This window comes from Lagenorhynchus albirostris, chromosome 2 (assembly GCF_949774975.1).
Source record: "Lagenorhynchus albirostris chromosome 2, mLagAlb1.1, whole genome shotgun sequence".
NCBI classification, from domain to species: Eukaryota; Metazoa; Chordata; class Mammalia; order Artiodactyla; family Delphinidae; genus Lagenorhynchus; species Lagenorhynchus albirostris.
In genome coordinates, this window is record NC_083096.1 from 38,690,723 (window position 1) to 38,707,077 (window position 16,355).

Sequence of the window (16,355 nt, forward strand, 5' to 3'; positions counted from 1 at the left end):
ATGATTTTCATGTCAAGTAATTTATGCTACAGTAGCTGTTATAGATCAGAATTCTAGTATTTTGCTCTTTCCTTAGCCTGGTTTCGAGAACAAGAGATTCTTCCAAGCAGATGTTTGAAAAGTGCTTTTGCAAGAGGTGGGATTGAGAACCTCTTTATATTGTAGCTAATACGGGGCCTGAGATAGTGCCAGGAGGATCTTTCTCTAGTGTAGGGGCCAGGCTTTGTCCAGCATCCTCTCATATATGCATCTTGCCTCTGTGGTTTCCTAATCTGAAAAGAAATGAGTCTGTGCTTGGAATTCTACCCAGTAAAAACAAAGCACAGCCAAAAATGGACTTGGAAGTCAACCCAGGAGAAATGTTTGATTCTTAGAGGTTCACAGAGGTGAAGAAACTGAAGGGACAGAAGGAGCAGGAGCCTCTGGGCTCAAGAGACCTGGACGTGAACTGAGAAAACAGTGCCATGTGCTTAGAGATGTCACCGGCCTTGGGCTATTTTTCAGCTCTTTCCTGAAAATTGGTACTTTCTGGGCCTGCTTCTCATCCTGGAATACAGAAAATCCCAGTAGCACACCAACTTTCTTTGTTTTAAATATGATAATGATTACTTTTTTGTACTCAAGTGGTTTCCATCTTCTAAAGTAGCAAAAAATTAAAAATTTTAGATGCTGTCAGATCTGAATATATTTTAAAATTTCATACAACTTTCTTTTTTTTCAGTTTTATTGAGATGTAATTGACATATGGCACTGTATAAGTAAGGTATACAGCATGATGACTTAACATACACATATTGTGAAATGATTACCACAATAAGCTTAGTTAATATCCATTGTCTAATATAGATACAAAGAAAAAATGAGAAAAAAGAAAAGAATGTTTTCCTTGTCATGAGAACTTTTAGGATCTATTCTATTCTCTTAGCGGCTTTCAAATATACCATACAGCAGTGTTAACCATAGTCATCATGTTGTACATTATATTCTTAGTACTTATTTTTCTTATAACTGGAAGTTTGTACCTTTTGATCACCTTCATTCAATTTTATATAACCTTCTGAGCAAACATAATAATAAGTAATCCATTGTTTTTTGTATTCCTAAACTAGTTATGAACATATCCACCTCAGCCTTCATTAATGTGTTTCTTTTCTTCCACAAATTTGTTTGGTATTTGCTAAGACATCAATGTTTCTAGAAATTTAACATTTTTGTTTCTAACACAAAGTTTCTCTGCCCCTAGATAAATGACTTACTGCCCCTAGGTCTTAGTTTTCCCATCTGTAAAATAAATAGCTTAATACTTGTGTTTTCTATCTCTGTGGCGGGGCGGGGGGGAAGATGAACTATTTTGAGGAGTATGTGAAATTCAGCCCGTCTCACTACTGCTGCTGTGGGAAAGGGTCAGCTGTCGTGGAGTGGAAGAGTGCTGGATGATGGATTAGGTCCTGGGCTTTCTCATTTGTTAGCTTTCTGACCTTAGAAAGGCTTTTCACCACTGAATCTTAATTTATCATTTTCTGTAAAGTAGGGTTGATGAGATAGTATTATTCTTTTTCTTTTCCTCCTTTTAAAACATGGTGGGCTTCTCACTATTCACAATAGCCAAAACATGGAAGCAACCTAAATGTCCATCGACAGATGAATGGATAAAGAAGATGTGGCACATATATACTGTGGAATACTACTCAGCCATAAAAAATGAAATAATATCATTTGCAGCAACATGGATGGACCTAGAGATTATCATACTAAGTGAAGTAGGTCAGAAAGACAAATACCATATGCTGTCACTTATGTGTGGAATCTAAAATATGACACGAATGAACTTATCTATGAAACAGAAACAGACTCACAGACATAGAGAACAGACTTGTGGTTGCCAAGGGGGAGACAGGTGGGGGAGGGATGGATTGGGAGTTTGGGATTAGCAGATGCAAACTATTATATATAGAATGGATAAACAACAAAGTCCTAACTATATTCAGTATCCTGTGATAAACCATAATGGAAAAGAGTATGAAAAAGAATGTATATATATGTATAACTGAATCAATTTGCTGTACAGCAGGAATTAACACAACATTATAAATCAACTGTACTTCAATAAAATACATTTAAAAAAAAGGGTGGGCTTCATTTGTTAGAAATTTCATTAAAAAGTAAGGATGAAACATGGAAAAGGTAGGACAAAGAGGAAGCACCAAAGAAATGGCAGAAATAAATGCAAATATATCAGTAGTCACAATCAGTGTGAATGGACCCAATCCACCCCCCAACCCTAGAAAAGGATTGTCAGACTGGATAAAAGTAAAACAGAAAAAAAGGAAAATAAACAAAGAAATAAAACAGCATCCACAGGGGTGCTTCCTAGCAAGATATACTTAAAATGGAAGGACACAAGGACACAGAGTGTTTGAAAGTGAAAGGATGGCGAAAGGTGTTCCAGCAAATATAAGACTCATCTTTGTCCCATCCACCTAGATACTAGTGCAGTTTCATTAATAGCTGGCAAAGAACATTATTTGTGACAAAGAGGGTTCTTGTTTAATGATAAAATGTTCATTTCATTAGGAAGATATTATAATTCTAAGTTTGTTTATTTTCCTTCCAAATATAGAAAGCAAAAGTTGATCAATACCATAAAGATAAATAGATATATCTGTGATTTTAGGGAGAGATTTTAACATAATTTTATCACTAATTGATATATCAGATAGAAGAAAACAAATAATACAATTAATAAGCTTGATATAAGAAATGTAAATGGGGACTTCCCTGGCGGTCCAGTGGCTGGGACTCCACGCTCCCAATGCAGGGGGCCTGTGTTCGATCCCTGGTCGGGGAACTAGATCCTACATGCCACAACTAAGACCTGGCACAGCCAAATAAATAAATAAATAAAAAGGTAGTTTATAAGCGGGCTATGAAGGATCTTAAATACTATAGTTTGGGAAGCAGGAATCCACTGAAGGTTTAAAAAAAAAAAAAAGAAACGTAATGATTACATCTAACAACTGGAGAATTCACATCCTCTTAAAGAACACATAGAATATTTATAAAAACTGACCACATCTTAACCATAAAGTAATTTTCAATGAATTTCAAAGACTGTGTTTTAAATAGGTTACCTTCTCTAATCCCAGTGTAATTAAGTTAGAAACCAGTAACACAATGACCTGAAAACTGTAATTCATTTAGAAATTAAAAGAGAAAGCAAACTTTAAAATAACAATAGGTAAAAAAAGAGATCATACTGGAAATTAGAAAATAGCTAGAAATGAATAAAAAATATATTACATATCAATACTTGTAGGGTGCTACTTGGATAATTTTAAGTTTATGTAAGTGCATAACTTTACATGCTCCTATTAAAACAAAAGAAAAGCTGAAAATTAATGAGCTAAGCATACAACTTAAGAAATTAGGAAAGAACAGAAAAAAGAAACGAAGAAGGAAAGAACAAAAATAAGAGTAGACATTAATGAAACATTCAGTGGCAAGATTGGTCAAAAAAAATGCACAAATAACCAATATTAGGTGTGGAAAAGAGGATAAAAAAATATAGTAAGGATATTTTGCACAACTTTATGACAATAATTTTGAAAACTTTGGCAAAGCAGACACATTTCTAGAAAATGTGTCTTACCAAAACTGACTCATGAAGAAATAGAAAGACTGAATAGTACTATAACCATGAAAAGAAGTTGAGTAAGTAGTTAAAAATCTATTTGTAAAGAAAACAATAGTCTAACACAGCACTTCTTCCAAACATTCAAGGCACAAATTATTTAAATCTTTTCCAGGCTTTTTCAGAAAATAGAAAAAGAGGGAACATTCATTTTATGAAGAAGAGAGCATAAAATTGATACCAAAATCAGAGTATGCGCCCTACCGGATACTATGACTTAATGAAGATATAATAATTAGGACATTGTTGTATTGGCACCAGGATAGATAAATAGACCAATGTAACAGAATAGAGTTTAGAAAATACTTGTACATAGATGGAAACTTGATTTTGACAGATGTGGCATTTCAGATCTGCATGGAAAAGATAAACATCAATAAACAGTGCTGACACAATTGTTGAGTCATATTAAAAAGAAATGAATACTTACCTCATACCATTCATAATCATTTTCAAGGTGAATTAAGTCCTTAAAATAGGACTTCCGTGGTGGCACAGTGGTTAAGAATCCACCTGCCAGTGCAGGGGACACAGGTTCGATCACTGATCCAAGAAGATCCCACATGCCGCAGAGCAGCGAAGCCCGAGAGCCACAACTACTGAGCTTTTGTGCCACAACTACTGAAGCCCGCATGCCTAGAGCCCATGATTCGTAACAAGAGAAGCCCACGCACCACAGCGAAGAGTAGCCCCCACTCGCCACAACTAGAGAAAGCCCGCACACAGCAACGAAGACCCAATGCAGCCAGAAAAAAAAAAGGACTTAAAAAAAAAAAGTATGAAACTTTTAGCAAGCATGATGTAGGAGGAGAATATTTCTTGATGGTAGGGTAGAGAAAGATTTCTTAATTAAGACACAAAAAGTATAACCTGTAGAGGAAAAATTTGATAAGTTTAACCATATTAAAACCAAGAACTTATCAATGTATAATAATCAATGTACATCTTTGTATGTATCCAGAAACACAGTGAAGAAAGTGAAAAGGCAAGTCACTAATTGAGAAGTTATTTGCAACCTGACAGAGGTTTGGTATTGGAATATATAAAGAAATTTCAAAAGGAAAAAGCAAGTCACCCAATAGAAAAAGGGCTCAATATGGGAAAAGGAATTTGCAGAAGAGGAAACACAAATGACCAATAAACTTATGAAAATGTGTTCAACTTCATTAGTAGTCAAGCAAATATACCTTAAATCTACAAGATACCATTTCATACTTTCAGTTTGGCAGAGATAAAACAAAAATCCCCTGATGATATCAAGTACTGGCCACCTGAACTCATACAGAGAGGTTGTGAGTATGTGTTGGTATGGCTTCTTTGTATTACATTACCTAGTGAAGTCAAAGAGGTGCAAAGTCCACAGCTACCAGTGCTAACTTGGACATGTTCCCTGCAGAAGCTCTTCTCTGCCAATCAGGGGACATGAGCCAGGACGTTCATTGCAGCAATGGGATTGTAGTAACAAAGAGGCAGAAGCAATCCAAATATTCTTTATGGGGAAATGGATGAATTGTAGTGAATTTATTCCATGGAAAGGAATGAATTATAATTGTAATTGTCAACGTGGCTGAATTTCTGGATCACGACATTGAGCTAATAAGGCAAGTTGCAGAGGAATCTATCAGATATGCTCCTATGCACATAGAGCTGTACAGACTACATTGATATACATTCATGTGTATGATCACAAAGATGAGATAGCCATGAAAATAAGTTCAGGATAGTGGTCACATCTCGTTGGGGAGATAGAATCAGAGGGGAGAGGGATTCCCCTGGTGGCACAGAGATTAAGAATCCGCCTGCCAATGCAGGGGACATGGGTTCAATCCCTGGTCCAGGAAGATCCCACATGCCATGGGGCAACTAAGCCTGTGCACCACAACTACTGAAGCCCGCACGCTCTAGGGCCTGTGTGCGGCAACTACTGAGCCCACGTGCTGCAGCTACTGAAGCCCGTGTACCTAGAGCCCGTGCTTCGCAGTAAGAGAAGCCACCGCAATGAGAAGCCTGCGCACTGCAACGAAGAGTAGCCCCTGCTCACCGCAACTAGAGAAAACCTGCACACAGCAACGAAGACCCAACGCAGCCAAAAAAAAAAAAAAAAAAAAAAACTGAAAAAAGAATCAGAGGAGAGATAACCAGGGCCCTTTTTTGGTTTGTTTGGTTTTGCTTTGATTATTTATTTATTTTTATTGAGGTATAATTGAGATGTATTTGACATATGCTCAGGGGCCCTTTAAAGCACTGATAGCTTTATCTTTCTTAAGCTGGTGCTAGGTATGCAGGTGTTATTTCATTATTCTTTATACCTTATAAACTTTATAAATATTCCTTTCCCTGTGTTTGATATGTGATATATTTTTCACTGAACATGTGGAAGAATGGTGTGGCAGGGAGAAGGAAAGATGAGGCTGCCCTGGGCACACTGAGTTTTCATCCCCTGCCTTCCTCACCGTTCTGCCATGTGCATCAGGCCCAACATGGCCCCATCTGACTGGTCTCCTTTGCTTCCCACTCTTTGTCTTGCTACTTCTTGTTTGCTTCCTGTAGATCAGTGTTTCTCTAGCTTTTTTTTTTCATTATTTCTCCCCCAGGAGCATTTTTAGCTATTTTCCCCCAATTGTCACTTCCTCTTTATGACATTTTAATACCACAGATGTACTGTCTGTTTATGTACTGTGTACCTGCCTGTGCTTTATGCATAGAGGAAGGTTTTCTTGTCTGCAAGAACCAATTCCCCCCTTCCCTTGGAGCAGATATAGCCCCAGTAGACAGTGCAAGATGTAGATTCACCCTCTGCTCGTGGACGGATATTCCTCCCTCTTTCCAAATTTCCTCTGTTTTCAGCTCCTGTTTTGTACCTACCACCATCAGAAACCTACCTAGGTTAGGATATAGATGTTCCTGTGGTTAATTTGCTTGTAACTTTGAGTTAAGTCTCTTCCTGTTAGGAGTCCACATTCAGGGTGGCTAAGGGCTCCTGGCTGAAACCCAGCTTTGTCGCTTTTTAGTGATGCAGTCTTAAGTCAGTTAATTAATATCTTGAAGCCTTTCTCCTCATTTGTACAACAGGGACGGTACCTGGGGTAGTGGTGAGAGTCCGATGGTTTTCAAGGTTGTGCTGGCATACATACGATGACAGCCAAGTAAGAGGTGACGGCTGCTGGGGTCCGCTGGCCTTTGCTGTGTGCCGCGACTGCGGTCTGTGTGTGCTCCTGGGAGCCGTTCCCTCTGTGGTGCTCAAAAAGGAGGCGGCTGTCAGAACTTCTGAAACCCCAGAGGGCAGAGGCTGTCTGTCCAGCCATACCTACCTTCCTCTCCTGCATGTCTTTCTCTGACCCTGTTTCAAGCTTGAGCTGGGCTGTGGGAGAAAGGATGGGGAGACACAGTCCCGCCCCCAGGAGCTGAGTGAGAAGTGACAGAGGAAACCAGATCCTGATCAGGATGCTGGGAGGAGCGGGCCACATCTGCCTGGGGGTATCAGGGAACGCCCCCGAGGAAGTAGCTTGTGAGCTGTGCCTTGAAGGGAGTGGAAGCATCTGCTTATTTCAGCTTCCTGCATCTCATTACCAGGCATGAGTGGATAGGTGGACTTGTCTTTTTATCTGCAGAGCACATCTTATCCAAACTCCATGGGAGGTTTTATTTGCATTTTTCTTGGAATGCGGCAGAGTTTGCGCTGAGCCGTGTGTGTGTGTGTGTGTGTGTGTGTGTGTGTGTGTGTGTGTGTGTGTGTGTGTGTGGTCTCCCATCTCTTTGTGACCACAGGTTTGATTTGTGCAACAGCTGGTGGGCAGGGTTCTGGTCGGATTGGGGCACAGTGCGCTCTTTGTCTGAGTCCGCTTGGTCCTTATGTAAGTATGAACCACAACTTTGGCCCCATTAGCTCCATGCTTTCACCACCTGGACTGAGTGTTCCAGATGGCCTTCATTTGGGTGGATGCTTTTGGTACTTATTCAGGGTGGAAGATTTGGGTTGCAGTTGTCTTTTGTTTCCCCATTCTGGGGGGCATCACGAACTGTGGACGATGCTGTGCAGAGGATTAGGCATTATCACTTCTTGCGGTTACAACCCTTGAACCCTGAAGGATGCTTCCCGCCTTCATCTACTATAATCCCGTCTCTGCCTTTGTGGCCCTACCTCCTCCCAGAGAGAGGCAAAGAAGAGTTTATTTTCAAAAGTGGGATTTTCTTTTTCTCCCTTTTTTTTTTTTTTTTTTTTTGCCATGACAAGTAATAAAACTTTCCACTGAGCTCCTCGGCCAAGGTTAAACGCCTTTTCTCTGGGTAGGGCTCTCTCTGGGATTTGGCAAGACTATATCGCGGGCAGTGCCCTGGGAGGGAGGGGAGGCTGAGTAACGGCTCTGAGCTTTGGCTAGGGGTTTGTTATGATTGGAACGTATGTGGGGTGGTCAGACAGTGGCCTCCTTTCTTGAACACCCTCACCACCTGAGACATTGCGTTCCCTGCCCTCAGAACCAAAAATACCCCGTGCAAACTTTTTGAGAAGGCTAGCTGCGTGGGGGGCCGAGGCTGGGTGCTGTTGCTGACCACAGGGTGCGTTCTCACCTGACCTCTGGCTGGCAGCACCTGCATTATTAGCACTGGGCCCCGGCTGGCTGAGCTCATTGGATGCAGGCTGAAAAGCGTGGTCCCATGGTGCTGGCTGAGACAAGTAAACTAACCTCTGGAAGGCCGTGGTGAACAGGCGCTCCCTTCCAGCATATTATCGAAACCACACACCTAATAGGAATCTCATGCATTAATGGTTTTCCTGGAATCAGACTCTTCCACCTCCATCACTGCATCTCTAAGGAGGGATGAAATTGGCTTTGTTTGGGCCCACGGGGCTTTGCTCCCAGGAAAAGGAGGCTAGAAGGCCGTTGTGTGGACTCTGCGATGGTTTTGGTTATTCTCCCTTCTTGTTTGTGTGGGGATACACACACACACACACACACCACACACACACACACCACACACACACCACACACACACCACACACCACACACACACACACACCACACACCACACACACACGCCACACACACACGCCACACGCACGCCACACATACACACACCACACACACACCACACACACACACACACACACCACACACACCACACACACCACACACACACACACACACACACACACACACACACATATATAGTTTTTTTTCAGTAGCAGCTGCAGTTGATTATGTAGTATGCAATAAATTATGCCGTGCATAAGGTTATTGATTGACTCCTTTTATTTATTTCTCAAACAGTGCCCCCCACTGAGTGGTTTCTGGGCAGATGTACAAAAAGAATTAATATACAGCAAAGTCTGGTCCAGTTGCCAGCAGGAGTCTTCACCAAGCCTTTGCACTTTGGTTCCTCCCTACAGAGGTGAGCTAATGAGGGGAACCACTCAGGCACATCCTGTTATCACTCAGTGTCCACAGCACAGAACAAGCTAACGCAGAAGGGAAGAAGAGATGGTGTGAGGGGGGCATGGCCAGCCAGCTCCTCCTGTGGCTGGGTCCTGGCTCCCTATGAGGAAGAGTTGAAGAATATAGATTTGCAAAAGAAAAGGCCGCAAGTCCATGGTCTTTTCTCAGGGGTGCTGATTTCAGCCTTTGAAACACGCCAGCTGAAATTGTTGATCTCTCGGAAGTCTTCCCTGGGGTGACAGGAATCAGGTTCTATCAGAGAGTCTGCTTTCAAAGGTTGGTGCCTGTACCCTATCAGTTGTGCACTATTTGAGGCTTCCCCCAGCACAAGATTGTAAGAGATCCCTGTGAGTGAAAACAGGCAGTAGGCAGTGAGATGTGAAATAACACCTTTTTATCCTATCTGCATTGGCAAAGCAGTCTGTTCATAAGGGGTTAGGTGTACAAGCAGAGACTTTGGAAATCAGCAGGTTTTCATATTAGTGACTAAAAAGCCCCAAATTTTGGTGCTAATTTCTTGTTCTTAGTCATAACTGCCAGGTTAAACCCCAATACCTGGGGAAGCATATCCACCCAGCCGTCCACCCATCCATCCACCCATCCATCCACCCATCTATCCATCCAACTATTCTAACCATTCATTTATCCAGTGTTTATGAAACACTTGCTATGTGCTAGGTACCATGTAAGATTCTTACGTTATTGTATTATGAACAAGACAGGATATTAATTTGTTAAGGGAGCCTATCAAAAAGAGAGACGGTTATGCCCTGTTTTGAGAAGTGGTTCAGTATAAACACAGGGGGCAATGGGAACCGAGGGCAAGTTCGCCTACCCAGTTCAGTCTGGCCTAATTCCATCAGAAAGGCCATAGTATTTAGTCTCGCCTTATCTCAACTGCCACGAAAACAGAGTACAGTTTCTTTCTTACTGTTTGTTAAACTTTTAAAAGTTTCTCCTCTTCCCCTGCCTTCCTTTTGGTCTCCTAATCAGGAACTGAAGAACCTGGAATAAAGAGAGGTAAGGGGGTCAGGAGAGTTCTGATGGGCTGGCTTCTTGTGCCCCAGAGAAGTTCACTCAGTCCATCTTATTGATGCAGGGTTCAGGTTGCTCACACTTTGATACCCTTTAAAAGAGCATAATGGTAAATGCAAGTTAAAGCCACAGTGGGATTCCCCTGTCCAACTACCAGAGTTGATCAGGTGAAAAATAGTAACAACACCAAATGCTGGTGAGGAGGCAGCATTGGATCCCTTGTATGTTGCTGGTGGAAATGTAGAATGGCCACTCTGGGAAACTGTTGGGCCGTTTTTACAGAGCTCTAAACATGCAACTACCATGCAGCCCAGCAAGCTCACCCTTGGGCATTTATCCTAGAGAAATGAAAACATATTTACATAAAAACCTGTACATGTATGTTCATTTCAGTTTTTATTCATAATAGCCCCAAGCTGGAAAACAGCTCAGATGTCCTTCAGCAGGTGAAGGGTTAAAGAAACTGTGGTCCATCCACACTGTGGAAACTACGCAGCAATATAAAGGGGGCAGTCCTTTGATACCTGTCACAACTTGGGTGGATTTCAGGGAATTATGCTGAGTGAAAAAAAGCCAGTCCTGGGACTTCCCTGGTGGCGCAGCGGTTAAGAATCCGCCTGCCAGTGCATGGGACACGGGTTCGAGCCCTGGTCCGGGAAGATCCCACATGCCGCGGAGCAACTAAGCCCGTGCGCCACAACTACAGAGCCTGCGCTCTAGAGCCCGCGAGCCACAACTACTGAGCCCGTGTGCCTAGAGCCCATGCTCCGCAACAAAAGAAGCCACCGCAATGAGAAGCTCACGCACTGCGACGAAGAGTAGCCCCCGCTCACCACAACTAGAGAAAGCCTGCACCCAGCAGCGAAAACCCAACACAGCCAAAAAATAAAAAGCAAGGAAATTAAAAAAAAAAAAAAAGCCAATCCTAAAGGTTGCATACTGTATGACTTTTGGAATGACAAAATTTTAGAAACGGAGAGATTATTAGTGGTTTCCAGGGATTAAGGATGTAGGGTAAAGGAAGCAGGAAAAAGGTGGGTGTGGTTATAAAAGGGCAATGCAAGAGATGCTTGCGGTGATGGAGCTGTTCAGTATCTTTACTGTGGTGGACACTGAACCTATATGTGATAAAACCTTTTATGTGATAAAACCGTAAGAACTAAACACACACACACACACACATACACGAGTGCAGGTAAAACTGGGGAAACCTGAATGTCTGTGGATTGTTGCAATGTCACCATCCTGGTTGTGATATATTCTGGTTTTGCAAAATGTTACCATAGGGGGAAATTGGGTAAAGTGTCCATAGGGTCTCTCTGTGTTATTTCTTATAACTGCAGGAGAGTCTACAACTGTCTCAATAAAAATCTCAGTTAAAAAAAAAGCATCATATAAAATAACACTAGATTCGAATTTAAATCTCTAAATTAGAAACATCACAACCCAACAATAAATTAAGATTGTTTTATTTGTACACATTATTTGATCAACATGATTCTTTGTGCCTCATTTCAAGTGAACAGCGGTTTCCAATCATAATCGTCATTTGAACCTCTTAACTTAAATGAATTGTGCTATTCTGACTTCTGGGCAGATCTTTTATCAATTAATTAAAATTAATTAATTAAAATTAACTAATTGGTTTTAATTAATTAATTACATTGGCTGCGCTGCCCAGCTTGCGGGATCTTAGTTCCCCGACCAGGGATTGAACCCAGGCTCTCAGCAGTGAAAGCACGGAGTTCTAACCGCTGGACTGCCAGGGAATTCCCTAGGCAGGTTTTTAAATCTTGAACTTGACATAGATTATGTTTGTGACCAAAACTGTGCGTATCTGCCCAGATCGCCCTGAGAACTTGGAGAAAATGTTTTTAAAGCCTTTCTAGTGATGAATCAGAAGTATTGTTTTGGAATAAAACATAACACACTTTCTTTTTTAGTTTTGAAAAGTTAAAAGATTCCTGGCATATTTGGTGTCAGAGGCTCAATGTCTGATATTTAAGCATTTTTGCTAAAGAGGACACAGGTTTGATAAAGTAAATACATAAGCACTTTTGGAGTAGAAATAGGTGGGACCGGGCTGTCTTTAGGGCTTTGCATATGAAAAGGGTCTTTGAAACACTTGGGCAAAGCCCCCCTCCTCCTCAGAGCAGCAGACCTTCTATGCTGCTGCCTGCGCGGCTAGGCAGTGTCACATTTCTACTTCTCGCCCTCTCTGCCCTGCTTCTTGCTGGTCTAGGCGTGTGTGTGTGGGGGGGGGTAGGGGGGGATAGCGGTCGGAGGAGGTGTGCCCTAAGGGCTGCATTGATGGTGGGGGACTGTTCCTCTGATGCCAGTCAGAGAACAAGGCATGGAAGACTAATCATGCTGTATCAGCATCTTAGTGGTGTTTTCAAGGATGGGATTCCAATTGCATTCACTTTATAGAATGAAAAAAATCAATATGTTAGTCGGGTTCTAATTTATGTTTTAAAACAGGTGATTTCTTTTTTGCATTGTTCACATCTTTCCCTTTTTATCACCTGCCCGCCGTGAATGTGTATAGTGGAGTTGTCTTTGCCCGTTGGGGAGGATGAGTGTGTAATAGGAGGGATAGAAGAGAATATGAGGTTCACGTGCATGCATTTTCTGTGATGTCTTAGAGAAAATTAGACGTTGTCTGCCTCTACTCTTCGGCAGGAGGAAGATGGTGAGGGATGAGAGTATAGGACAACCTTGTGTGCCCCCATGGTATCATTTGTGAGCACAGGTAAATTCATCAGAGAATCTCTGGAGCAGATGGGGTTTGCACAGCACTATTAAGTAGTTCCTGAAGGTTCCTCCAGCTTTTTCAAGCTGAAGCAGCTTAAGTCTGTGGTTAAGTTCCCAAATGAATCCCAACAGGCTTCTTCCAAATGGATCAAATAGCATTCAATAAAAACGTAGCTGTGTTATGTGTATATGTATGTAGCCGTGCACACATGGAAAAAGACTCCAAGTGGTAAATGCTATAGATCAAGTTGAAAAAGACACCCCTTCCCTTTTTTTCGCTCATTAGAACTACTTCTTAAAATAGTCTCTGGTGACCTTGTTCCTTATAATTGAATTCTGTCCAGAGGTGAGTGCTTGGGGGAAAGTTTGAAGCAAATTTATGTGGCTGTTTAATGAGGGTAGTAGGATGGAAAAATAGTAAAAATGAACTGCAGATTTCTCTGATTTTCTTGGAACTTCAAAGCGGCTGACCTAGTCCCTCATTTAAAATGTTCTCTCTTAGGCTGGAGTATAAGTTTGGTAAGGAATTGTACTAAGGCAATATTTTGGGAGAGTTAGCACTGAAGGACGGCATTTACAGTGTGCAGTCCACATCTGTCTTTCCCTTAAAGAAGTCTTTGTGTTTTCACAGGAAGACCTAATTTCAAGCAGCCCCTACTTTTCAACTCAGTGTATTCCTGGAAATCCTATTTTTGAATGCTCACCAAAAAGCCACATCATATTTTCCTATAGGAATAATAACTAGTATTTGCCTTGTCCTTCCTGTGTATGCAGACACCATTGTAAGCATTTTACGTGCATTAACTTAGTTAATCCTCATGACAACCTCATGAAGTAGATACTGTTACTATCCTAATTTTATACCTGAGAAAACCGAGGCACAGAGAGATTAAGTAAGTTGCCGAGGGTCACACAGCTAGTTAATGGGGATACCAGGATTTATTTTAGGTAGTTGGGCTTCAAAGCTTGAGTAATTACACCACTATGATATGTTGCCTCTCAAACAATGTTAAAACATTATTGTGGTTTTTTAAGTAAGGATTTACCAGCCAGATAGGACCAAGACTATATTGTAAAAGCAAAGACATGTTAATTTGTCTGTTTAGTTATTCAGTGTCAGTAACTATAAAACTTGATAATGAAATAGAAAAATCCTCTCCTAAAATGGGAATAAATGTATTAATTGGATTGATTATGCAAAGGCCTCACTATCACTGAAAACAGGTAAGCTATACTTTTTCTGTGACACAAACTTGACTGTAAATAATATGCTAATGAAATAAAAATGTAATTAGAGATTTCCTTGTAAGTCTCTGGTTTAAACTTTAGAAAGCCTTTTGTGGTTTAGAGGGTCCAGTTTTCTCAGTAAGACTCCCGAGAAATTTGCACCAGTATTTTATCTTACCTTCGTTTTGCAGAACAGTGTACGCAGGGGCTAGTGTGCCAGGTTGGCGGCTTTTCTAACTGTCTTCAGGCTCCCATAATGTCTGTTGAAAGTCAGCCATAAATCTCATTGTTGTGGGATCCAGTGGTCTGGGTGGTTTTGGCTGAAGGCAGGAAAGCGGCTCCTTTCTCGGGGCGGATCTGGTGGAGTTCTGGGGACCTGGGGCTAGGCAGCCATCGCTCTGGGGTTAATGTGGAAAGTCCCTCTGAATCCTCTTTGCCTCTGTTACACTAAATCTCCAGGCCAGTGAGAACAGTTTGGTTAATGGGTCACAAGACATTACCCTCTTTTATGTAGAACCTTCAATAGCAATGCCTGTTAACTTACCCTTCTCTTTTTTCTTCCTCCCCCCACCCCCATGTCTTTCTCACTGGGTCCCTCCCTGTCTGCAGCACAAACCCTGGATCCTCACAGCCTATGGGATGTGGGCCTGCTGGTGTGTGCTGGAGACCCAAGGCACAGCCATGGTTCTTATTCACACCACCATCTCCTTCTGTGTTGCCCAGTTCCGGTCGCTGTTCCTGTCATGGCTCTGTTCTCTCTTCCTGCTCTCTACACTGAGGCTTCAAGATGTGGAGGAAGTTATGGTAAGAGTCTCCGTTTTACCATTGGGAAGGAGAAGGCCCCTTTGGCAGTGCCTTTATCCAGGTAGATGCCTTTGTTTTCAGACAAGAGTCAATTGAAGAACTGTGGTGGCGCTCCCTCTAGTGGCCACAGGGGGTTGATGCATGTGAACCCTGGTGTTGCGTTCTGCAGTCTTTTGTATCTGACTATGCCTTAGTCCTTGGAGGTTGCCCAGCGCTGACCTTGTACCTTTTCTCCCAGTTTGGGCAGGCATGGATGGTGCCAGATGTCACAGGAACAAAGGGGAAAAAAAAGCAATATGCAAAAAAGCAAAAAAAAAAATCCCCTATGCATTTAATAAAACAATCATCTGTAGAATGCTGCAGGGTTTATAGGGAACTCTCACATTCCTTATCTCATCAGAAGCCCACGATAGTCCCTGAACAGATAAGGGAGGTATTTTCCTTGCACAGAACATCTTGGGAAGCTTTTGATATTTTTTCTTTAGTCATGTGGAACTGGGCTTCCCATGGTGTCTTTATTTTTGTTCATTTGTTCACTCATTCGTTCACCTTTTCGTTGATTTAAGTGATAGCACTTAGAATTGGTGAGCCCTGGATCTGCACAGTCATGGGAAAGAATGCGACGGGAAGGATGAGCCAGTGGTTTTCTAGTCTCTTCTATTCACTGCCTTCCTCATGGAGTTGTTCTAAGGATCCAACAAGATAATACGTGTTAAGCAATTTTGTAAAAATGGTAGCATTTTGAAAATTCAAGAATTCTTGCTGTTGTTAGGCTGCCTTAATTTTTCTTCACTCTTACCAATGGACTGGGGCGAATACTTCAAGCACATGTCTCAAAACCTGGACTTAAGAGAATAAGCAGGGTAGCGTCTCTCTCCTAACAAAGATACGTAACTTCCCAGAATGATTAAACTAGGCGATCACTTAAATAAGTGTGCTTAAAAATAGATTTGTGGGGGCTTCCCTGGTGGCGCAGTGGTTGAGAGTCTGCCTGCCGATGCAGTGAACATGGGTTCGTGCCCCGGTCCGGGAAGATCCCACATGTCGCGGAGTGGCTGGGCCTGTGAGCCGTGGCGGCTGAGCCTGCAGGTCCAGAGCCTGTGCTCCGCAACGGGAGAGGCCACAACAGTGAGAGGACCGCATACCGAAAAAAAAAAAAAAAAAAAAAGATTTGTGATAAAAATAAAAACAAATTCACACCTAACTTTTGGGGGACCTGGCAAACGTTCAAAGACGGTCTCCAGTTGTAATTATCCTTTATTTGGGGACTCTTAGCATCAGTTATGGGTGTTGGTGGTGAATAAGTATTCCATTTGTTAGGTAAGCTGGTGGTGTGAAAAATATTGCTGAAGGGGAGCGAGCAAATGACCAGAAACTAGTTGCCCTGGATTTCCATACTTTCACACATG

The 16,355-nt window shown here is 41.9% G+C and overlaps 1 protein-coding gene across 7 annotated transcripts in view; it reads left to right on the forward strand.

Moving 5' to 3' along the window:
• Window positions 1–16,355, forward strand: part of HHAT (hedgehog acyltransferase) — a 367,203-nt gene that overhangs the window by 62,858 nt on the left and 287,990 nt on the right. For 6 of the 7 annotated variants that reach the window (XR_009537066.1, XR_009537069.1, XR_009537065.1 and 3 more), the window contains one exon: window positions 14,752–14,946. The exons of the other annotated variant lie outside the window; for it this stretch is intronic. Coding sequence is in view for 1 of the 6 variants with exons in the window: in XM_060130771.1 (XP_059986754.1) it covers window positions 14,752–14,946 (195 nt within the window). In the remaining 5 variants the exon portion in view is untranslated. The remainder of the gene's footprint in view (window positions 1–14,751; window positions 14,947–16,355) is intronic. 7 annotated transcript variants of the gene reach the window in all.